This window comes from Anomaloglossus baeobatrachus, chromosome 1, assembly GCF_048569485.1.
Source record: "Anomaloglossus baeobatrachus isolate aAnoBae1 chromosome 1, aAnoBae1.hap1, whole genome shotgun sequence".
Classification (NCBI taxonomy): Eukaryota; Metazoa; Chordata; class Amphibia; order Anura; family Aromobatidae; genus Anomaloglossus; species Anomaloglossus baeobatrachus.
The window spans coordinates 945,534,272-945,560,592 of record NC_134353.1 but is presented as its reverse complement, the minus strand read 5'-3'; the positions used below and the strand labels follow the sequence as shown (position 1 = coordinate 945,560,592).

At 47.8% G+C, this 26,321-nt stretch overlaps 1 protein-coding gene across 1 annotated transcript in view; it reads right to left on the bottom strand.

The window, feature by feature from the left end:
- Positions 1–14,668: 14,668 nt before the first annotated feature.
- C6 (complement C6) overlaps positions 14,669–26,321 on the bottom strand; it is a 54,795-nt gene continuing 43,142 nt past the window's right edge. The window contains exons 13-17 of the mRNA XM_075330743.1: positions 23,985–24,117; positions 23,210–23,398; positions 19,240–19,330; positions 14,939–15,177; positions 14,669–14,844 (exon numbers count right to left, since the gene is read on the bottom strand). Of these exons, the coding sequence (XP_075186858.1) occupies positions 14,669–14,844; positions 14,939–15,177; positions 19,240–19,330; positions 23,210–23,398; positions 23,985–24,117 (828 nt within the window). The remainder of the gene's footprint in view (positions 14,845–14,938; positions 15,178–19,239; positions 19,331–23,209; positions 23,399–23,984; positions 24,118–26,321) is intronic.

Here is a 26,321-nt window from a genome sequence, read left to right as displayed (position 1 = left end):
ATGAGCCCCCACATAGCCTCCTATATACAGTGTGAGCCCCCACATAGCCTCCTCTATACAGTATGAGCCCCCACATAGCCTCCTATATACTGTATGAGCCCCCACATATTACCCTCTATATACAGAATGAGCCCCCACATAGCCTCCTATATACAGTATGAGCCCCCACATATTACCCTCTATATACAGAATGAGCCCCCACATAGCCTCCTATATACAGTATGAGCCCCCACATAGCCTCCTATACACAGTATGAGCCCCCACATAGCCTCCTATACACAGTATGAGCCCCCACAAAGCCCCCTATATACAGTACAAGCCCCCACATAGCCTCCTATATACAGTATGAGCCCCCACAAAGCCCCCTATATACAGTATGAGCCCCACATAGCCTCCTATATACAGCATGAGGCCCACTCATAGCCTTCTATATACAGTATGAGCCCCCACATAGCCTCCTATATACAGTGTGAGCCCCCACATAGCCTCCTATATACAGTATGAGCCCCCACATAGCCTGCTATATACAGTATGAGCCCCCACATAGCCTCCTATACACAGTATGAGACCCCACATAGCCCCTATATACAGTATGAGCCCCCACATAGCCTCCTATACATAGTATGAACCCCCACATAGCCCCCTATATACAGTACGAGCCCCCACATAGCCTCCTATAGACAGTATGAGCCCCACATAGCCTCCTATATACAGCATGAGGCCCACACATAGCCTCCTATATACAGTATGAGCCCCCACAAAGCCTCCTATATACAGTATGAACCCCCACATAGCCCCCTATATTCAGTACGAGCCCCCACATAGCCTCCTATATACAGTATGAGCCCCACATAGCCTCCTATATACAGTATGAGCCCCCACATAGCCTGCTATATACAGTATGAGCCCCCACATAGCCTCCTATACACAGTTTGAGACCCCACATAGCCCCCTATATACAGTATGAGCCCCCACATAGCCTCCTATACACAGTATGAGCCCCCACATAGCCCCCTATATACAGTACGAGCCCCCATATAGCCTTCTATATACAGTATGAGCCCCACATAGCCTCCTATATACAGCATGAGGCCCACACATAGCCTCCTATATACAGTATGAGCCCCCACAAAGCCTCCTATATACAGTATGAGCCCTCACATAGCCCCCTATATTCAGTATGAGCCCCCACATAGCCTCCTATACACAGTATGAGCCCCTACATAGCCCCCTATACACAGTATGAGCCCTCACATAGCTCCCTATATAGTTAATTTTGTAGGAGGGCATCATACACACTCATATAAGAGCAAGGAACGCATTATGACCATTTTGAGTGGAGGAGGACAAGAAAAAGAAGAAAACAAGAGCTGTGTACCCTTGTTTGGTTGGGAACGGGTGCATAGGAATATACCGCAATAAAAGAAACATTGCAAGTGACTTTATGTCCGGCTGCTGTCATCCTCTGGGGTTGAGAAGTCGGGGCTAATCCAGACCTTGTTCATTATCATAAGAGTCATCCTGTCAGCATCTTCAGTTGATAGGCAGATGCACCTGTTGGTTATTATTCCTCAATGGGACAAAATGCTAGTTTCAGAGCAGGCCAGCACCTCCAAGGCAAGATGGACAGTTCATGTCACATGTCCAGCTTAGATACCCAAAAGTTGTACAACACAGAGGACTCACGGAGGATGCTGGTACAGTCGGCTAGGTACTCCACCATCTGCGAAAACGTTTTGCTCCTTGTCAGAGTACCCTGTGCATCAGGGCCTGGGTGCTGGGAGGGTCTAATTATACTGTCCCAGACCTTCAATAGTGTTCAACTGCCTCTGTTGGACCTGGAGTGTGTCTCCCTCATGTCTCCTCCTTGGTTGCCCAAGCAACTATTACCTCTATCACCAGCGTTGTCATATGGGAATTTTTCACCAATTCTTCAACTATGGCCTTCTGGTATTGCACCATTTGATTAGCTCTCTTGACCACATGAAGGAGAGATGGAAAGTTTTCCTTCTAGAGGAGATCGAGAAGGGAGAACAACCAGTAATCAGTGTTGGCCAAAATGTGTATGATGCAAGGGTCATGGAACAAGCAGTGGGGCATAAAGTCAGCCATGTTTGCCAGACTCCCAACAGGCAAGACTTTCCTGTCCCAACGAGGAAGACAACTCTCCATTTCTTCCTCCTCTTTAGCCCATCCATGCTGTACAGACAAGATGAAGCTGGTGTGGGTAGAACCTTCTGTAGCAAAGGCAACAATATCCTGTTCTTTTGTAAGATGGTGGTCAAGTTGCTACCCCCGAAGGCTGTGGGATTAGCCCAGATGGGGAGGAGCGGTCCCTAGGGAAAGGCCAGACTTCATGTTAGAATTTAGATAGGGGACGGCTAGTGCGTAGGACAGACATACAATCTGTTGAGTTGTGTTTTGGTCTCACTCTATGTGTGATTTGTGGAGGCCACAACGTTGTGACTGAACAAGAGTAGCGTGAGAGAACGACCGACATATAAAGGATGGGTGTAACCCGGAACGAGAACAGCAACTAAACCTGAGACCTTTTTGGGCAGGATCTAGAGACAGACACTTAGTAGCCAGCCCCGAGGAGCCGGAACGGTGCCGGACGAGAAATAGTAAACAGTCCTGTACAGCAGATGCGAGAGCGTTGTTACTCCCTATGGCTCGGAGGATGTGGAACCTTTGGTGGACAACGTGACGTTCTCATTTGTCGTGATCTGGGGTTGAACTGGCGTTTTTAATTGCACCATTTTTGGGTAGATACGATGTTTTGATGGTTTGTTATTGCATTTTATTGTGATGTTGCAGCGACCAAAAAAAATGTAATTTGCATTTTGATTTTTTTTCTCGTTACATCCTTTACCAATCAGATTAATTTATTTTATGTTTTGATAGATTGGGCATTTCTGAATGTAGCAATACCAAATGTGTATTTTTTTAATTATTGTTTTATTTTCACTGGGGTAAAATGGGGTTCATTCAAACTTTTTTTAATTTTTATCTTTTCATATTTTTTAAAACTTTTTTTTACACTTTTTATTGTTTTTAGTAGTCCCCTTAGGGGTCTTGAAGCTCATACACTCCAATCGCTTGTGCTGTTCAGAGTAATTCTTCAGCCTCAGCATCAGCGTCATTATCACCATCAGCCCCAGCATCAGCATCAGCCTCAGCATCTGCATCAGTGTTAGCATCAGCATCAGCCTCAGCGTCAGCATCAGCATCAGCCTTAGCATCAGTCTCAGCGTCAGCATCAGCATCAGCCTTAGCATCAGTCTCAGCGTCAGCATCCGCATCAGTGTCAGCCCCAGCATCAGCATCAGCATCTGCATCAGTGTCAGCCTTAGCATCAGTCTCAGCGTCAGCATCAGCATCAGTGTCAGCCCCAGCATCAGCATCAGCATCTGCATCAGTGTCAGCCTTAGCATCAGTCTCAGCGTCAGCATCAGCATCAGCCTTAGCATCAGTCTCAGCGTCAGCATCAGCATCAGCCTTAGCATCAGTCTCAGCGTCAGCATCCGCATCAGTGTCAGCATCAGCATCAGCCTCAGCGTCAGCATCAGTCTGAGCCTCAACATCAGCCCCAGCATCAGCATCAGCCTCAGTGTCAGCATCAGCCTCAGTGTCAGCATCAGTCTCAGCCTCAGCATCAGAATCAGCCTCAGCATCAGCATCCGCATCAGTGTCAGCATCAGCCTTTGCATCAGCCTCAGCGTCAGCATGTCTCATCATCAGCATCACCTTCAGGATCAGCCTCAGCATCAGCACCAGCGTCAGCATCCGCATCAGTGTCAGAATCAGTGTCAGCCTCAGCATCGGTGTTAACATCAGCGTCAGCATCAGCATCGGTGTCAGCATCAGCTTAAGCATCAGCATCAGCCTCAGCATCAAGCGTCAGTATCAGTCTCAGCATCAGCTTCAGTCTCAGCATCAGTATCAGTCTCAGCATCAGCATCAGTCTCAGCGTCAGAATAAGCCTCAGCGTCAGTATTAATCTCAGCATCAGCCTCAGCGTCAGTGTCAGCATCAGCATCAGCGTCAGTCTCATCATCAGCGTCAGTATCAGTCTCAACATCAGTCTCAGCATCAGAGTCAGCATCAGTATCAGCATCAGTATCAGTCTCAGCATCAGCTTCAGTCTCAGTATCAGCATCAGCCTCAGCATCAGCATTTGTCTCAGCGTCAGAATAAGCCTCAGCGTCAGTATCAGTCTCAGCATCAGCCTCAGCGTCAGTGTCAGCATCAGCATCAGCGTCAGTGTGAGCATCAGCATCAGCCTCAGCGTCAGCGTCAGCATCAGCCTCAGCGTCAGTGTCAGCATCAGCATCAGTATCAGTCTCAGCATCAGCTTCAGTCTCAGCATCAGCTTCAGTCTCAGTCTCAGCATCAGTATCAGTCTCAGTCTCAGCATCAGCCTCAGCGTCAGTGTCAGCATCAGCATCAGCCTCAGCGTTAGCATCAGCCTCAGCGTCAGCATCAGTCTCATCATCAGCGTCAGTATCAGTCTCAGCATCAGAGTCAGCATCAGTATCAGCGTTAGCATCAGCATAAGTCTTAGCATCAGCGTTAGCATCAGCCTCAGTCTCAGCATCAGCATCAGTGTCAGCCTCAGTGTCAGCATCAGTGTCACCATCAGCATCAGCTTCAGCCTCAGTGTCAGTGTACCGCCCCGCGGCCTCGGCTGCGGCCGCCGAGCCGCTCGGATCCGTGCTCGCGTTCTACGGGTGGTGGCTCGAGCCTCTCACGGACCCGGGGGTCACGTCGCTCTGCAAGGGGGTTGGCGTTACACACGGGGGATGCGGGTATTTGGTTTTTGGGATGATTGTTCGTGACGCCACCCACGGGTTGTGGTGATGGTGGGCACCACCGCTGCGGTGAAGGTACGAGGACTCCCGGGAGCGGTGTAGTGAAGCAGCTAGGTGTTGACCCCTCCGTGGGTTGGGGATGTTGGTCCCGGGGCCCGGTCGGGCTCTGGGCAGGGGTGCAGGGCGCAGTGTTGCGGTGCAGCGCGGTGCGGTGCCTGATGGCACTGTTGTACTCACGATTAAACCACACAGAGTCACTGGTAAACCAAACGGAGGAATGAACGGGGCCCGCAGCCGGCTGCAGCTTCCTAGTCAGGTTGGCAATGTCCGCCTTTCTCCTGCACCTGTGTTTGTAGTGTGACCACTGTGCCTGGGCACTGGTAGTCCGCTCCCCGGCGTGTATGTGTCGTAGGAGCCCCTGTTGCCCGCAGACGCTGGCCCTTGGATCTCTGGCCTCTGGCGGTGGCTACTATCCGGACGGGTTGGGCTGTTGCCTTCAATCGGGACTTTGGTGGGAATGAACCCCTGAGGTCCAGACCGCAATCAGTTAATTTGACTATGGTGGTGGCATATAGCCTAGTCGGGGTCTGAGTACCCTGCCTGGTGCTCCGGTATCCAGTTAGCTCCCCGGTTCGGTTCCGGCAGGCCACTACCCTGTCCCGATCCCTTACGGTTCCGCTGGTCGTATTCCCGGTCTCCTGCAGGCGGCCACTGCCGTCTGCCTGCCTGACTGTTGCACTCCACTGTCCTGCACTCGACTCCTTGAACTCTCTGACTGAACTAACTGTCTTCCTGCCTCAGGCCAGCAGACTCCTCGGGGGCGTGTCTTTCCACCTGACTCCGCCCACCTGCTTGCCTGTCTAACACTGAGGGAGGCAATCAGGTCTTTGTGGTTGACTGATGGTACCTTTCTAGTGTGGGGGTGTATGTGGTGAGTGTTGTGACCTGTGACCCCTGGGGTCCAGGGCGTCACATCAGCATCAGCCTCAGTGTCTGTGTGGTGCCCTGGACAAGCCAGGGGCCACAGAGCACAACACACACACACCCCACACTCCCGGTCAGGCACACCGAAGTCAGACACAAAACCCTTATTGCCTTCCTCCAGGGGCTGATGTTCACACCAGGGGGTGGGCCAGGCGGTTGGCCCTGCCCACCGAGGAGTTCACAGTCCTGGAGGCGGGAAAAGTAAACAGTTTAGCTTTGGAGGTGAAAGTGGAAGGAAGGAGAGTGGTAGTGGAGCAACTAACTGACAGCATCCGGGTGTGTGGCCCGGGCGGTACAGCAAGGTTGGCAGACGGTCTCCACCGTCTGCAGGAGTGGCCTATCGGAGTCTACCGTAAGGACCGTGGACGGGCGGTGGCCCGGCGGTACCGGACCGGTACGCAAAGAGAAGCCAGCACCATCTGGCAGGGGCTTACGGACCCCGGCAAGGCTAGGAGTCGCCGTGAATTTGCCGAATTCGTTAGTGAAGGGAACCTCCTGGGTTTCCCAGCAGCCAAGTCCCGACAGAAGGCAACAGTCCAACCAAGAGAGGGAGACACCGCCACCGCCAAGGCAACCGTTTCCCAGGGCCAGAGCCTGCGGGCAGAAGGGGCTCCTCCAGCCCATATCCAAGCTGGGGAGCGGGTTACCGGTGGGAACCCATTGGAACCATCTACTGTACATAGGTGCAGGGAAAGGCAGTCACCATCAACCTGCCGGGAGAAACAACACCGCAGCCGTCTGTGGGACCCGTCCATCCAGCCGTGTGTTTTACCGAGAACTGTGTCTTCATCATTGGCTGAGTGAGTACCACCGTGCCGTGCGGCACAGCGCTGCCCCCGCGACCCTGCACCTCACCAGGCCCTGTAACTCGCCTGTCATCCATCCCTACCCCATCACCGGGCCCCGGGACAACCAACCCCCTACCCACGGAGGGGAGAACTAACATCAAAGCTGCTCCCTGTCACCGCTCCCGGGATCCCCGTCCAGAGCAGCGGTGGTGTCACTAACTTCACCACAACCGTGGGTGGCGTCACGGACAATAATCCAATTCCCACCATCCAATCAAACCCCCCTTTTCACTCACGGGCGAGGAGCGCCGCTCGAGTCCCCGGGATCCGGCCCACCGCTCGAGCCACCACAGAGCAGCGGCAGCAGCAGCCGGACCCGAGCAGTGGGAGAGCGCAGCGTCCCCTCCTCCGTCCGCGACAACTTGGCGTCACGAACAGGATCCTACCGTTCTACCAACTGGTGGAAGTGCGCCTAGTGTGACCGCCGGAGGTGTCCGGCCGAAAAATTTGTGAAGCCGCCATCTTGGGCACGAAGAATTCCCGCTCGAGCGTCTCCTCGAGTAGTGGAGGCGCGAAGGCCAAAACCCCTGTAGAGGAGGAGCCGGAAAGAGACTAAGGGGGACTGATGGCGTCTGGCCGCATGTAGCCGCGGCTGTGGAAGCAGGGACGCCAGGACCCCACGATCCGCTAACCCCTGCAAAGAATGTCCGCTCCACCCAGCTATGCGGAGGCTACCGAGCCGGTGCCCGGAACAGCGGCATGGCTGAGGGCCCGAACGGCAGGGATCTGCTGGCACTACCGGAGGCAGATATGTATGCTGATGGAGCAGTGGACCACGGAGGTGGAGGAGGTAGCTGCAGTCGCCCGGGTGTATGGAATGGAAGCAATGATGGAGGAGCTGGTGAGTGACCCACGCCCGTGTGTCCCTGAGGGACCGGCCATCGCGGCTGAGGGACCCGGTCTACCCCTGGCCCCCATGCCGCCTCCGTCTTCCTTGCCCGTGCACTGTGCTGCGCCTGGTCCGTCTGGCGTACACCCCTTCGTGGCAGTGGCTGAGAGAGTGGCGAGCCCAGAGGCTGCGTCAGCTGGCGGCGACCCGCCTGGCGCAGGAACGGATGATAGCGACCCCGGACCGGACACAGAGCCTGTTTCCGAGGAAGATGAAGGGGTCGTTGCCCTGTGTGACATGGAGGCTACTTATATCCCCCGGAGCGGAAATAATGGATACCGTGCGGCCCTTCCCCGTCGCGCTTGCTATGCGCTGGAGGGGCTGATCCCCGTGTTCCTCCACCCGGGGCCGGCTGAGGATGATGAAAGCGAGCAGTAAAGTCGGCGGTCCTCCGCTGCAAGTTGTCCCCGTTGGGACCACCAGAGTACCGTTCAAAAGGGTGATAAGAATAATCAACTGAGAGTCACCTGATTGAAGCCTTGATTGTCAGCTTCATTTGAACCGGTCGTTGCCGGCAACTGGTCCCCGTTGGGACCCCCTTTTCAAATTATGCTTAGAAACTGCTACGGACAAGCCCGAGAACTAGCAGGGCAACCACAAACTTGTGGCATGTAAATAAAAATGTTTTGAGGCTTTCACCGTTACCGCCTCCGGAGAGGCAGATTGGAGGAAGGGCCCACAGTGGAGCAGGCTGGGGCCCAGCCACCACCGGAACCGGTGGCGATCCTCTGGGGATTTCAGGGGTTCCCCATGGACGTGGGTCCCCTGGAAAGGACAGAACCCGCTCGGGCAACTTGTGCAGGACTGGGGTCAAGGGGTGCTGCCTGTTGCTTAGGGGCAGCATCAGGGCCAGGTTGCTTGGGTGAGAGAGAGTGGAAGCCGTAACCGTAACGTTTAAGTAAGAGTACCTCCCGATGTGGGAAGATGTTATTTTAATTGTAATCCCTGTTTTACCGTTTTTTTTATTTTTCAGTTTGTGAAAATAAAACCGGTGATGGACGGGCAGCCCGCGGACGGTCTGCATTTAACTAAGGGGGAATGTGGCACCCTGGACAAGCCAGGGGCCACAGAGCACAACACCCACACACCCCACACTCCCGGTCAGGCACACCGAAGTCAGACATAAAATCCTTGTTGCCTTCCTCCAGGGGCTGATGTTCACACCAGGGGGTGGGCCAGGCGGTTGGCCCCGCCCACCGTGGAGTTCACAGTCCTGGAGGCGGGAAAAGTAAACAGTTTAGCTTTGGAGGTGAAAGTGGAAGGAAGGAGAGTGGTAACAGTCCAACCAAGAGAGGGAGACACCGCCACCGCCAAGGCAACCATTTCCCAGGGCCAGAGCCTGCGGGCAGAAGGGGCTCCTCCAGCCCATATCCAAGCTGGGGAGCGGGTTACCGGTGGGAACCCATTGGAACCATCTCCGTACATAGGTGCAGGGAAAGGCAGTCACCATCAACCTGCCGGGAGGAGAAACACCGCACCCGTCTGTGGGACCCGTCCATTCAGCCGTGTGTTTTACTGAGAACTGTGTCTTCATCATTGGCTGAGTGAGTACCACCGTGCCGTGCGGCACAGCGCTGCCCCCGTGACCCTGCACCTCACCAGACCCTGCACCTCACCAGGCCCTGTAAGTCGCCTGTCATCCATCCCTACCCCATCACCGGGCCCCGGGACAACCAACCCCCTACCCACGGAAGGGAGAACTAACATCAAAGCTGCTCCCTGTCACCGCTCCCGGGATCCCCGTCCAGAGCAGCGGTGGTGTCACTAACTTCACCACAACCGTGGGTGGCGTCACGGACAATAATCCAATCCCCACCATCCAATCAAACCCCCCTTTTCACTCACGGGCGAGAAGCGCCGCTCGAGTCCCCGGGATCCGGCCCACCGCTCGAGCCACCACAGAGCAGCGGCAGCAGCAGCCGGACCCGAGCAGTGGGAGAGCGCAGCGTCCCCTCCTCCGCCCGCGACATCTGCATCAGTGTCAGCATCAGAATCAGCACTGCTCTATAGAGCAGAAATGCTGATCTTGTGTGAACGCCGGCGCTCAGCGAGAGCCACAGATCAGTCTGGTCTGTTAGAACTTTCCACAACTCTGCGGCGGTCTGCTGTTTGTCACCTATAGATATGAGTTTCAGCAGAGCAAGTTGACGCCTCACCAAGGCAGTGCTGCAGTCCTTCCATCTTTCGATTGATAGGGACAACAATTCGGAGATGGAGGATGAGAAGGAGAAGGGGTGCAGGAACTGGAGTAGGGGTTGGGGGAAACCCAGATGAAACTAGGGCCTGCAATCCTTGGTGTTGGTAGCACGTGAGCCATCTCATGGTCCGACTTGGTCCCGACCTCCACAAGATCCACCCTATTCAGGGAAATGTAGAATCCCTGGCCACAAGCACTTGTCCATGTTCGGTGGTTAAGTGTACCTTCCCACTAACTGCACTGGTCAGGGCACAGGTGATGTTATGGTACACATACTTGTGTAAGGTGGTAAAAACACAACAAGAGAAATAGTGGTGGCTGGGGACTGAGTACCGAGGGACGGCCACCACCATCAGGTTGTGGAAAGCCTCAGTGTCCACGAGCCTAAACATCAACGTTTCCAAGTCAAGCAGTCTGGAAATGTTGCCGTTTAGTGTTTGGGTCGATGGGTGGTTTGGTATTTCCTTTTTTCATTCCAAGGGCAGAGGTTAAGACAGCTGATTGCTGCATTGATACCAGCAAGTGTATGTGGTTGCTGATCATGGTTGTGAATGTGCAACGACAGGTGCAGGGCAGGAGGCATCCGCATATGTGTCCTGGACAGTAAATTGAGCAGCATGTAGCAAATGGGAGGAGGCAGTGGTGTCACTTGTAGACACTGATTGTGGACCCAGACGTTCGACCTACCTAGTTGGGTGTTTGGGTGATATGTGCCTGAGCATGCTGGTGATGGTCAGACTGGTGGTGGTCTGGCCCCTGTTGATCCTGGCACGGCATAGGTTGCAAATGACCATTTTTTTAATCATCATTTTCTTTAAAAAAGGGCCAAACTGGGAAACACCCAACCTTTGGCCTGGGATCTGGCCACATGGGGCTGTGTGGCGCCCTGGACTTGCCAGGTCGTCACAGGTACTGCAACACACACCCCCACCCTGAGACAGGCACATCAGCCAGACACAAAATCCTTGTTGCCTCCCTCCAGGGGCTGATGTCCACACCAGGTGGGGTGGAGCCAGGCGGTTGGCCCCACCCACTGAGGAGTTCACAGTCCTGGAGGCGGGAAAGGAGCCAGTGAGTGAGAAGTGAGAGTGGAGTTAGGAAGGTGAAGGAGTGAGGAGTGGAGTAGAAGTGAGGAGCAAACTGACCGTGTCCGGGTGTGTGGCCCGGGCACTAAGAGCAAGGTTGGCAGACGGTGGTGGCCGTCTGCAGGAGAGGCGAATCAACGTGGAACCGTAGGACCGGGGACGGGCAGTGGCCCGCCGGTACCGAACCGGGGAGCGAAGTGAGGCCAGCACACACAGGCAGGGCCTGCGGACCCCCGACTAGCAAAAGGAAATACAGCTACCGCCACAGCTAGAGTTCCAAGGGCCAGAGCCTGCGGGCAAAAGGGCTCCTCCGGCACTTATACACGCTGGGGAGCGGGTTACCGGTGGGAATCCATCGGGACCGAACATACACAAAGGTGCAGGGAAAGGCAGCCACCACCAACCGTCCGGGAGAAGCCACAGCAGCCGGCTGCGGGACCCGTCCATCCAGCCGTTTGGTTTACCAGAGACTTTGCGTACATTTGTGGCTGAGTGAGTACAACCGTGCGCAGTCCAGGCGACCCTGCACCTTGCCAACCCTGCCTCCCGTCACCTCACCGGGCCCCGGGACCACCAACCCCTACCCACGGAGGGGGGAAACAACATCCCAGCTGCTCCCTACCATCGCTCCCGGGATCCCCGTCACCAGCAACGGTGGTGCCCAACCTCACCACAACCCGTGGGTGGCGTCACGGACCAAAGCCCCAAACCAAACTACCCCTTTCACTCACGGGCGAGGAGCGCCGCTCGAGTCCCCGGATCTGGCCCACCGCTCGAGCCACCGAGCAGCCATCGCAGCAGTGCCGGACCCGAGTGTTAGCGAGCGCAGCAGGCGTCCTCCCCGCCTGCGACAGGTGCACTGGGGAACAGTTGGCTGTCTGCTCCCTCTGGCCCTCCCCACTGCCTCTTGTTGCCTATTGCAGTCATAACTAATGTTTAGATTTTCCCATGACCCTAGGGAAGGAAGAAAATCTAGGAGCTTTTCTTCATGTTATCGCACCTCTTACCAAGGGTGTGATGGTGTGATATTGGGGTTATGTATCATTTTGTGTAGGCTCATATTTTAGGAGCCTTGCTCCATTCCTTCTGTGCATTCCTTGTCTGCAAGTTAATTAACTTAGCTCAGTTACCATTTACTTTCTTTTTGTTCAATCCCCACTTCTTGACTGTCAATTGTTTACTCCCCAGCTCTCGAAATACTGGGACTCACCCCCTACATTGTGTCTGTCCGTAGGTCTAGGGGAGGGGGGTCTGGAATCCAACCAAACTCTCTGTTTACCTGGGGATTAGTCAGTCTGTCTGAGAACTTCAAGAGAGAAGCAGGAAGATTCATCCTTTGTGGGAGAAGCTGAGGCTCCCCAGAGAGACCTGGACATTTATCGCTTACTGGACTGTCCGTGTTCCTGGACTACTTTACCCTCTGTGTGGTAGATTATTTTTATGGACCGTCTGATTTTGCTTGGAATAAAGGATCTTTGGATTGTTCATCCATCTCTCGCTCTGTTGATTGTGTGATATGGGAGAAGGACCCCGTGACAAGGGGAATACAGGGACCTTAGCGATGGAGGAGGTACAGGAGTTTTCCTCTTGTTCTCACTCTCTGAACCATCACATGGTGTTACTGTCATCTCTACCTCTATTCAACCTCCAATAACCCCAAGTGGAATGTGAGTGAAACAGGAACCTTTCTTCACTTTATCACCCTCTAAAGCATCAGAGTTTAGAAATGTCATATTTCATGTAGATTCTGAAAACTGTGATGATTTCGAGAGTGATAATATAATTAAAAGTTCCTGTTTTGCCACCTGGGGTTATTGGAGGTAGAGATAACAGCATATGAATGGCAAGAGAGTGATAACATGAAGAAAAGCTCCTGTATCACCAACATCTCCAGGATCGCTGCCAACTGTACAGGGGGAGATGACATCTGTAGAAAGAATGCTAACAGGTGCGATAACATGAAGAAAAGCTCCTAAATTGCATACTGGTGATGAATGGATCAGTGGTAAGGGAGAAGAGTGACAGTAGCAGGTTCTTTCTTTTTCATTAACACAAAAGCGGTCTCTTTATGAGAGGACACTCCCATTTCATAACAGTATCAAATTCTGAAAAAATGTATTTATGGCATTTCTTCAAAAAGGAGCACAAATGTCCCAAGTAATAAATAATCTTTATTCAATAAATTAAAAACTCAACACACAGTAAAAGGGATGTATACAGCAAAAAAACACGAAATAGCAGCAAATAGTATATTGCACATAAATACCACAATTGGTTAAAGTGACAAGTACTGTGCAAAAATCTGCAACACCACCTCCTCTTTGGTTATATATATAAATAGGGCTATTCAATAAATTCAAACAGAAGTCAGGCTGCTATGCCGCTTACCCCGACGTACGTTTCGCCAGATCGCTTCAACGGGAGGCTCCTGGAGGGAGGATCTACTCGGCACCTGACTGGCACTATTGTATCTCCTACCGGTGGGAGCTTGTCAGCAGTGGCCGGTAGATCAGTATCTGCTATTCACCATATAATTAGTCCTATATACATGCAGGGCTTAGTGCCTTAGTAGGACATAGTCCAAGCACTGATCCACCTCCACCCACAGCTGGGACATTATGCACAATGTGAATTAGTGACAGAATAGTTTTATGTACATCTAACAAGTGATTTGATATCATTCATTCCTCCAGTTCGATTACTTACTTAGTGTTGTAATGGGCATTAGGATATTTGCTATATGGAGCATAATAAAATTTATTGAATAGCCCCCCTATTTATATATATAACCAAAGAGGAAGTGGTGTTGCAGATTTTTGCACAGTACTTGTCACTTTAACCAATTGTGGTATTTATGTGCAATATACTATTTGCTGCTATTTCGTGTTTTTTTGCTGTATACATCCCTTTTACTGTGTGTTGAGTTTTTAATTTATTGAATAAAGATTATTTATTACTTGGGACATTTGTGCTCCTTTTTGAAGAAATGCCATAAATACATTTTTTCAGAATTTGATACTCTTTCTTTTTCATGTCCCTTGCCTGCTCACTTCTCCCTTACATAAATACAGAACCAGGAAGAAACATTTTCCATTCTTTTCCTCAGCTTTAAAGGATTGAGGAGCCTTTGCATTAGCTATGGAAAACACAGCAGCACATTGGGGTATCATAATGAGCTTGTAATGCCTCGGATTTGATCTGACAGCTGCTTGGGCGGTGGTCTGTCTCCCTCGCCGCTGAGCCACTGTCAGGTTTGGTTGCTTTCCTGGTTCTGAACACTTTGTTTGTTCGCTCATTGCCTTTCTGCCAACAAGTGTTTCCAATGCTGTAACTCAGTTTGCCCTATATAAAGCTTCCCCGGGCTTCCATTTCCTACTGGGGATATTTCTGAAGTGGACCCTGCTTGGAACTACAATCTGTTTGTCTAGTGTATTTCCTGGCAGATTATTACTTTTGGTTTACCTTATTTTACTCTGCACTTTGCCCCGGACTCTCAAGGAGGTACATAGACCCCTCAATGGCCACTTAGGAAGTGAAGGCCCGAGTGGTCATCTGAGTTATCCGGATAGGGTTGTGCCAGTCTGCGCAGGGACCTTTAGGGACTGCATAGCTGGGACTTCTAGTCTGTACAGGAACCGGGCGGGTCAGGTGCAGTAGTTTTAGGCTAGAGTGACCATATTTTACGTTATATTCCACTATAGAGTGAAATATATGACATGTTGTTTCCATACCATAGCGTTACATTTCGGGTTTTCTCTACACCTCGCACATCTATCCTTTTTAGAGACTCTGGATATCCTCATCTCATTTATAAATGTACACATTTTTATTGCTATCAGTTTACATATGGAAGTCTATGGGGCGCATTCGCCATCGTGCAGTAGCTCTGACTTCAGCTTGGTACATTTGATGGCCCCCAGGGAGCAGAGGTTGACGGTTCTCTGTTTCCCGGAAGATCCAGTCTTGATGCAGAAGAGCCGCTCATTGTTGTCGGGGCATTGAGGTGGGAGAAGACATAAACACTGAGAACCTGCGAAGGATGAAGAAGAAGAAGTCTCAGTCTACAGGCTCCGCGGACAGGAGAGGGGACGTATACATTTCTATAGGGTCCGTGTGTACAGCACCTGAGCATCGCTCCCAGTCGTAGCAGAAGTCGTACCCGCACGGCTCCCTCTTGGTGCTTCTCGGTGACAGAGATTTCCGGTCTCGCACCCAGTTTATGTTGATATCGCTGCAGGCGCCATTACTTATGAAGTGAAGATTTTTTGTCCCCTGGCAGCGCTCAGCCAAGAAGCGACACAGGGACATAGTGACGGCGTTATCAACCCCTTCGTCGTATACGCAGATATCTTCTGTGTGATGCCTGGAAGAGGAAGGAAACGGAAGAACGACGAGAGCGCTCAGTAATGGAGCCAACTACCACCGGAGGAGACAGGCAACAGTGAAGAAACGGTCGTCTGCCAAACAAGAGACTGCCCCTACATGCTGCACTGACTTGTGAGCCCACATATTGTGTAATGGGAGCGCCCACGTTACACAAAACTGGTCCCTGATTTGCCTTTTTGCTCTGGGGAAGCCGCCCCAGAGACTGAAGAAGGGCGTTTATGCAAAACATTACGTTTGGTCTATACTGATGGCGGTGTAATCTGCAGATGTGAGATAGTCTGAATAAATCCTAATCAAGGATCTTCGTGTGCCTTATGGTGCTTAGTTCCTTCCCTTCACTGCGAGTAAAACTTCCTTCCCTCCGAGTCAAACTCGATCTGGTTTAAATCAAAATATCTGGAGTGTAAAGTTGTCTTGGGATATTAACACTTTTCCTGTGACATTTTTGGGACCTTATTATATTTTTGAAGAGGAAGATAATCTATGCACGTAGACATTTTTCAAACCTACTAATTGCAATTCCTGCAGTCATCAGCTAACTACTATCCCTCAAAACTGACTTCTGTGGCATTGTGGTGTGCGATAAAGCTGCAGATTTGAGGGTGGCCTTTTATTGTGGACAGCCTAAGTCACACCTGTGCAATAATCATAATGTCCAGCCTAAGCACACCCGTGCAATAATCATACTGGCCAGCCTAAGGCGTACCTGTGCAATAATCATGCTGTCCAGGCTAAGGAACACCTGTGCAATAATCATGTTGGCCAGCCTTAGGCACACCTGTGCAATAATCATGCTGGCCAGACTAAGACACACTTTTGCAATAATTATGCTATCCAGCCTACCAGCCTAAGCCACAACTGTGCAATAATCAAGCTGGCCAGCCTAAGCACACCTGTGCAATAAGCATACTGTCTAGCCTAAAGCACACCTCCTCAATAATCATGCTGGCCAGCCTAAGGCGCACCTGAGCAATAATCATGCTGGCCAACCAAAAGCATACCTTTGCAATAATCATACTGTCCAGCCCAAGGCACACCTGTGCAATAATCATACTGGCCAGCCTAAGGCGTACCTGTGCAATAATCATGTTGTCCAGGCTAAGGAACACCTGTGCAATAATCATGCTTGCCAGACTAAGACACACGTTTGCAATAATTATGCTGTCCAGCCTAAGCCACACCTGTGCAATAATCAAGCTGGCCAGCCTAAGCACACCTGTGCAATAAGCATACTGTCCAGCCTAAAGCACACCTGCTCAATAATCATGCTGGCCAGCCTAAGGCGCACTTGTGCAACAATCATGCTGGCCAGCCTAAGGCACACCTGTCCTGTGCAATAGTCATGCTGGCCAGCCTAAAGGCCCCCGTTTCACGCAACGACATCGCTAACGAGATATCGCTGGGGTCACGCAATTCACGACGCACATCCGAGTCGTTAGTGACATTGTTGCATGTGACACCTACGAGCGACTGCTAACGATCCCAAAAACAGCAAAAATCGTTGATTGTTGACACGTTGTTCCTTTCCCAAATATCGTTGCTCATTTTGGATGTAGGTTGTTCGTCGTTCCTGAGTTAGTACACATTGCTACGTGTGACACCCCGGGAACGACGAACAACATCGTTCCTGCGTCCTCCAGCAATGAGGTGTGAGTGTTGTTAATGCGGCTGCTCTCCGCCCCTCCGCTTCTATTGGTGGCCCACTGAGTGATGTCGCTGTGACGCCGCATGAACCTCCCCCTTAAAAAAGAGTTTGTTCGCCAGCCACAGCGATGTTGTTAGGAAGATATGTGCGTGTGACACGTACTAGCGATATTGTTCGCCATGGGCAGCAATTTACCAGTGACGCACGCACGACGGGGGCGGGTGCGATCGCTAGTGACATCGCTAGCGATGTCGCAGCATGTAAAGCGGCCTTTAGGCACACCTGTGCAATAATCATGTTGGCCAGCCTAAGGGACACCTGTGCAATAACTATGCTGGCTAGCCTAATGCACACCTGTGTAACAATCATGCTGTTCAGCCTAAGGTGCACCTGTGCAGTAATCATGCTGACCAAACTAGGGAGCACCTGTGCAATAACCATGCTGGCCAGCCTAAGGCACACCTGTGCAATAATCATGCTGTTCAGCCTAAGGTACAACTGTGCAATAATCATGTTGGCCAACATAAGGCCCACCTGTGCAATAATCATGCTGGCCAGCCTAAGGCATACCTGTGCAATAATCATGCTGGTCAGCCTAAGGCAAACCTGTGCAATAACCATGCTGGCCAGCCTAAGGCACACCTGTGCAATAATCATGCTGTTCAGCCTAAGGTACAACTGTGCAATAATCATGCTGGCCAGCCTAATGCATATCTGTGCAATAATCATGCTGGCCAACATAAGGCCCACCTGTGCAATAATCATGCTGGCCAGCCTAAGGCATATCTGTGCAATAATCATGCTGGCCAACCTAAGGCACACCTGTGCAGTAATCATGCTGGCCAACATAAGGCACACCTGTGCAATAATCATGCTGGCCAGCCTAAGGCACACCTGTGCAATAATGATACTGTTTAAACAAAATCTTGATATGTCACACCTGTGAGGTGGATGGATTATCTCAGCACTAACACAGATTTAGACAAATTTGTGAACAACATTTGAGAGAAAAAGACGTTTTGTATCCATAGAAAAAGTCTTAGATCTTTGAGTTCAAAAACAAAAGTGTTGCATTTATATTTTTGCTCAGTGTAGACAGAGTCGCCATTATTCACACTAGCTTTGTAATGTTCCCAAAATCAGAATAATAGAATAAAAAAAACTGAACAAAAAAGGAGGATATTTTGAGATAAAATAAGATTCTAAAGGGAAGATTCGAAAAGAGGAAAGAAAAACAAGAGATTAGTTACAAAAGAGACAATTGTTAAAGTCAGAGAATTGGATAAGAAATACCGCAACTAAAAGAAGCAGAAAATGTAACAACAAACAAAAGAGGACAAAGAATGTCATGTTTTATACAAATGAGCGGAAAAGACTGACATGTTAAACACAGATATACAATTTTTGGGCCATTATTGCTTGAGAAACCTAAAATATTGTATAAGAGGAACCACAATTGAAAAGATCGTCCGATCCACAGATTTCTAAAGGACACTAAACTTTGAAAAAGTGACAGGGCAGGAAAATTGTTGGCCCCTCTTGCAGTCCAGAAGGCAGGCGGCTAATTGTGGCCATTTGTAGCACAGAAGGAGATTGGAGAGGAAAGAATTAAAATGTCGTCACAAAAGGAGAATTTAAAATTAAATTAAAAATCTGGAATTAATTTAACAAACACCCGTATTTTTGCAATTACCTTTTGCAAATTTAATGTTAGTTTTCTTGCAAAAGTGCCTAGTTGATGTATGACAAGGAGGACAAAGAAGAAAAGGGCACAAAAGTTATGCAAAAAATATATATTGTTTATTGGAAAATATTAATTATCAAAATATTTATTCTTGAGTAGAAAACAGTCAGAAGGTTTTTGCAAGAAAAATAATAAAAATCGAGGCCACAGAGGTGTGGATAGAAAAAGAAGAACTTTTGTGCCCTTTTCTTCTTTGTCCTCCTTGTCAAACAAAAGTGCCTAGCTGATAGAAAACTTTTACAACCAGATGTTTTTGATATAGACCCTTGAAAAAGCCTGATATGGCGAAACCGGTCAGTTGACATGCAAGGCCACGAATATTAATGTAGTTCAGTTTAGTTATTTTGTACTTCCGTTTGGGGGTTCATTCGAGTTTATATGTTACGTATTATTTTCTAATTAGTTCCCAGTTCTTGGTTGGTTTTAGGTTTGGTATCGGGTGTTTCATTGACGGAGCTTAAAGGGAATGTGTTACATACTGTAGGTCATAAAATTGGGGAGAGAAAATGGACACAATTTGCCCATTTTCACTTGTGTGATTTACTGTTCATACATGTCATGACTGTTTACTAGACATCATAAGGCATCCTGTATGTGCAGCCTGGGGGCACGACCATAGTACCTCTGTGCGGCAGCGCTCGGCTCCTTACCCACAATCCTCATTGGGAGACATGCAGACGCACTTAGAACCCACTTGCTTTTCTCCTGGGTTGCAGTCCCCTTGAGACGTCTTTGGTTGCACTATATTAAGAAGAACAAAATAGTCAGAGACGGCTTCATACAGATCATGCTGAGACTTTCCGCTGTGTTAGATGGGAGAGATGCTGCAACCAATGACTGGACCAGATCCATGCACATGGCTGTTCCACGTGTGAAATATTGCATGCAACTGCATTGAGCCTCCATGCACATTGCCAATATGGCCATATATTTTTCTAAAAGCTCTGCATCTCAATACTGTCGTATTACTTTATTACAGTTAGTTATATTTTATGCTAACAGTGATTGATATCATGATACAATTATGCTATGTTTTTTATGGCTATGCTTGTCTTACTTAATAAATCTTAAAAGTTCAGCAGTAGCCACCACTAGAGGGAGCTCACTACATACAGATTTATACAGTCACCACTAGAGGGAGCTCACTACATACAGATTTATACAGTCACCACTAGAGGGAGCTCACTACATACAGATTTATACAGTCACCACTAGAGGGAGCTCACTACATACAGATTTATACAGTCACCACTAGGGGGAGCACACTACATACAGATTTATACAGTCACCACTAGAGGGAGCTCACTACATACAGATTTATACAGACACCACTAGAGGGAGCTCACTACATACAGATTTATACAGCCACCACTAGGGGGAGCTCACTACATACAGATTTATACAGCCACCACTAGCGGGAGCTCACTACATACAGATTTATACAGCCACCACTAGAGGGAGCTCACTACATACAGATTTATACAGTCACCACTACAGGGAACTCACTACATACAGATTTATACAGCCATCACTAGAGGGAGCTCACTACATACAGATTTATACACCCACCACTAGGGGGAGCTCACTATATACAGATTTATACAGCCACCACTAGGGGGAGCTCACTACATACAGATTTATACAGCCACCACTAGAGGGAACTCACTACATACAGATTTATACAGCCATCACTAGAGGGAGCTCACTACATACAGATTTATACACCCACCACTAGAGGGAGCTCACTACATACAGATTTATACAGTCACCACTATGGGGAGATCACTACATACAGATTTATACAGCCACCACTAGAGGGAGCTCACTACATACAGATTTATACAGCCACCACTAGAGGGAGCTCACGATATACAGAGTTATACAGTCACTACTAGGGGGAGCTCACTACATACAGATTTATACAGCCACCACTAGAGGGAGGTCATTACATACAGATTTATACAGCCACCACTGGGAGGAACTCACTATATACAGATTTATACAGTCACCACTAGAGGGAGCTCACTACATACAGATTTATACAGTCACCACTAGAGGGAGATCACTACATACAGATTTATACAGTCACAACTAGAGGGAGCTCACTACATACAGATTTATACAGTCACCACTAGATGGAGCTCACTACATACAGATTTATACAGTCACCACTAGAGGGAGCTCACTACATACAGATTTATACAGCCACCACTAGAGGGAGCTCACTACATACAGATTTATACAGCCACCACTAGAGGGAGCTCACTACATACAGATTTATACAGTCACCACTATGGGGAGATCACTACATACAGATTTATACAGCCACCACTAGAGGGAGCTCACGATATACAGAGTTATACAGTCACTACTAGGGGGAGCTCACTACATACAGATTTATACAGCCACCACTAGAGGGAGGTCATTACATACAGATTTATACAGCCACCACTGGGAGGAACTCACTATATACAGATTTATAAAGTCTCTACTAGGGGGAGCTCACTACATACAGATTTATAAAGTCTCTACTAGGGGGAGCTCACTACATACAGATTTATACAGACACCACTAGGAGGAGCTCACTACATGCAGATTTATACAGCCACCACTAGAGGGAGCTCACTACATACAGATTTATACAGCCACCACTAGGGGGAGCTCACTACATACAGATTTATACAGTCACCACTAGAGGGAGCTCACTACATACAGATTTATACAGTCACCACTAGAGGGAGCTCACTACATACAGATTTATACAGTCACCACTAGAGGGAGCTCACTACATACAGATTTATACAGTCACCACTAGGGGGAGCACACTACATACAGATTTATACAGTCACCACTAGAGGGAGCTCACTACATACAGATTTATACAGACACCACTAGAGGGAGCTCACTACATACAGATTTATACAGCCACCACTAGGGGGAGCTCACTACATACAGATTTATACAGCCACCACTAGCGGGAGCTCACTACATACAGATTTATACAGCCACCACTAGAGGGAGCTCACTACATACAGATTTATACAGTCACCACTACAGGGAACTCACTACATACAGATTTATACAGCCATCACTAGAGGGAGCTCACTACATACAGATTTATACACCCACCACTAGGGGGAGCTCACTATATACAGATTTATACAGCCACCACTAGGGGGAGCTCACTACATACAGATTTATACAGCCACCACTAGAGGGAACTCACTACATACAGATTTATACAGCCATCACTAGAGGGAGCTCACTACATACAGATTTATACACCCACCACTAGAGGGAGCTCACTACATACAGATTTATACAGTCACCACTATGGGGAGATCACTACATACAGATTTATACAGCCACCACTAGAGGGAGCTCACTACATACAGATTTATACAGCCACCACTAGAGGGAGCTCACGATATACAGAGTTATACAGTCACTACTAGGGGGAGCTCACTACATACAGATTTATACAGCCACCACTAGAGGGAGGTCATTACATACAGATTTATACAGCCACCACTGGGAGGAACTCACTATATACAGATTTATACAGTCACCACTAGAGGGAGCTCACTACATACAGATTTATACAGTCACCACTAGAGGGAGATCACTACATACAGATTTATACAGTCACAACTAGAGGGAGCTCACTACATACAGATTTATACAGTCACCACTAGATGGAGCTCACTACATACAGATTTATACAGTCACCACTAGAGGGAGCTCACTACATACAGATTTATACAGCCACCACTAGAGGGAGCTCACTACATACAGATTTATACAGCCACCACTAGAGGGAGCTCACTACATACAGATTTATACAGTCACCACTATGGGGAGATCACTACATACAGATTTATACAGCCACCACTAGAGGGAGCTCACGATATACAGAGTTATACAGTCACTACTAGGGGGAGCTCACTACATACAGATTTATACAGCCACCACTAGAGGGAGGTCATTACATACAGATTTATACAGCCACCACTGGGAGGAACTCACTATATACAGATTTATAAAGTCTCTACTAGGGGGAGCTCACTACATACAGATTTATAAAGTCTCTACTAGGGGGAGCTCACTACATACAGATTTATACAGACACCACTAGGAGGAGCTCACTACATGCAGATTTATACAGCCACCACTAGAGGGAGCTCACTACATACAGATTTATACAGCCACCACTAGGGGGAGCTCACTACATACAGATTTATACAGTCACCACTAGAGGGAGCTCACTACATACAGATTTATACAGTCTCTACTAGGGGGAGCTCACTACATACAGATTTATACAGACACCACTAGGAGGAGCTCACTACATGCAGATTTATACAGCCACCACTAGAGGGAGCTCACTACATACAGATTTATACAGCCACCACTAGGGGGAGCTCACTACATACAGATTTATACAGCCACCACTAGAGGGAGCTCACTACATACAGATTTATACAGCCACCACTAGGGGGAGCTCACTGCAGACAGAGGTACAGAAATGTCTTATTTCCTGGAATGAGGTATGTATATTTCACCATATGATGGTAATTATGAATTCATAAACCTATAAGAAATATCATAGTTCCAATTCACCTTCACAGCGCAGTTCCCCTTCAATAGGTGGACTCCACTCAAAGTCGTTTCCACAGGTATAGCGAACACCACTGAGGACTGTAAATCCAAATGGACAACTTAGCTGAATCACTTCACCAGCTTTATATTCTGACTTGAACCGGGATATTGTGACGTCATCACTAGCCGGTGGTCGGGGGCAGGTCGTCCCTGCGGGGAAAATACAGATGTATATTCAGCGAGTGTACAGTATACTGAGACACTCAACTAGAGTTAGACTTGGGGCTCAGATGGATGGGTGTATAAGACGGATGAGGATCACATAATGGAGAGAAATTAGCGTGCACACAGAAAAGTGAGGAGCTGCCTGAATCCCGTAATGAAGTTACACCACACACCCAATTTAATGTGCAGTTATATGGCAGACATGTAGCATAAGAAGAAGAGGTGTATGGACATATGAGATGTGAATCAACGTTTCGACTCCTAGTGGGTCTTTATCATAGAGCCGCTGGGTCCAAGTGGGAGATAATGCACCCAACAATGACAGCGCCAATGTACACCGGGCAGGATGATATATCGCCTGTGTCAGCCTGCATTTTGTGCTCCCGATCCCTCCAGTCTTCTCTCTTTACTGGGATCATCAACGCTTCATCTTCTCCTCCACACTGTAAATCCATCACTTTATGCGACTACGATGGCGGCTTATTAAATGGCGACACATAAACAGGACGCGTCCTATACACCAGGCGCCATTTCCATATAAATGAGGACAGTAAATTCCCGTCCGACTTACTGACACACTCCACGTGCTCCTGTTTCCAAGTTCCATCTGGAAGACATCGCAAGAACTGAAAGCCGGAGAGTTCATAACCGGAAAAGCAGATGACTTCTATCTCCTGCGCCACGGAATACCACGGCTTCTCGTTCTGTGCGGAGAGAACGGAATCAGAACACAGACATGATACAAATAGTAATGTAAAAGAAAGTCAATATACTATCTATCCCTCTATCTATCTATCTATCTATCTATCCCTCTATCTATCCCTCTATCTATCTATCTATCTATCCCTCTATCTATCTATCTATCTATCTATCCCTCTATCTATCCCTCTATCTATCTATCTATCTATCCCTCTATCTATCTATCTATCTATCTATCATCTATCTATCCCTCTATCTATCTATCTATCCCTCTATCTATCTATCTATCTATCTATCCCTCTATCTATCTATCTATCCCTCTATCTATCTATCCCTCTATCTATCCCTTTATCTATCTATCTATCTATCTATCTATCTATCTATCTATCTATCTATCTATCCCTCTATCTATCTATCTATCTATCTATCTATCTATCTATCTATCTCTCTATCTATCTATCCCTCTATCTATCTATCCCTCTATCTATCTATCTATCCCTCTATCTATCTATCTATCTATCTATCTATCTATCCCTCTATCTATCTATCTATCTATCTATCCCTCTATCTATCTATCTATCTATCTATCTATCCCTCTATCTATCTATCTATCCCTCTATCTATCTATCCCTCTATCTATCCCTCTATCTATCCCTCTATCTATCTATCTATCTATCTATCCCTCTATCTATCTATCTATCTATCCCTCTATCTATCTATCTATCCCTCTATCTATCTATCTATCTATCTATCCCTCTATCTATCTATCCCTCTATCTATCCCTCTATCTATCTATCTATCTATCATCTATCTATCCCTCTATCTATCTATCTATCCCTCTATCTATCCCTCTATCTATCTATCTATCTATCTATCCCTCTATCTATCTATCTATCTATCCCTCTATCTATCTATCCCTCTATCTATCCCTTTATCTATCTATCTATCTATCTATCTATCCCTCTATCTATCTATCTATCCCTCTATCTATCTATCTATCTATCCCTCTATCTATCTATCCCTCTATCTATCTATCCCTCTATCTATCCCTCTATCTATCTATCTATCTATCTATCTATCTATCTATCCCTCTATCTATCTATCTATCCCTCTATCTATCTATCCCTCTATCTATCCCTCTATCTATCCCTCTATCTATCTATCTATCTATCTATCTATCTATCTATCTATCTATCTATCTATCTATCTATCTATCTATCTATCCCTCTATCTATCTATCTATCTATCCCTCTATCTATCTATCTATCCCTCTATCTATCTATCTATCTATCTATCTATCCCTCTATCTATCTATCCCTCTATCTATCTATCCCTCTATCTATCCCTCTATCTATCTATCTATCTATCTATCTATCCCTCTATCTATCCCTCTATCTATCTATCCCTCTATCTATCCCTCTATCTATCTATCTATCTATCTATCTATCTATCTATCTATCCCTCTATCTATCTATCTATCCCTCTATCTATCTATCTATCTATCTATCTATCTATCTATCTATCCCTCTATCTATCTATCTATCTATCTATCTATCTATCCCTCTATCTATCTATCTATCTATCTATCTATCCCTCTATCTATCTATCCCTCTATCTATCTATCTATCCCTCTATCTATCTATCTATCTATCTATCCCTCTATCTATCTATCCCTCTATCTATCCCTCTATCTATCCCTCTATCTATCCCTCTATCTATCTATCCCTCTATCTATCTATCCCTCTATCTATCTATCCCTCTATCTATCTATCCCTCTATCTATCCCTCTATCTATCCCTCTATCTATCCCTCTATCTATCTATCCCTCTATCTATCTATCTATCTATCTATCTATCTATCCCTCTATCTATCTATCCCTCTATCTATCTATCTATCTATCTATCTATCTATCTATCCCTCTATCTATCTATCTATCTATCCCTCTATCTATCTATCTATCTATCTATCTATCTATCTATCTATCTATCCCTCTATCTATCTATCCCTCTATCTATCCCTCTATCTATCTATCTATCTATCTATCTATCTATCTATCTATCTATCTATCCCTCTATCTATCTATCTATCTATCTATCCCTCTATCTATCTATCTATCTATCTATCTATCCCTCTATCTATCTATCTATCTATCTATCCCTCTATCTATCTATCTATCTATCTATCCCTCTATCTATCTATCCCTCTATCT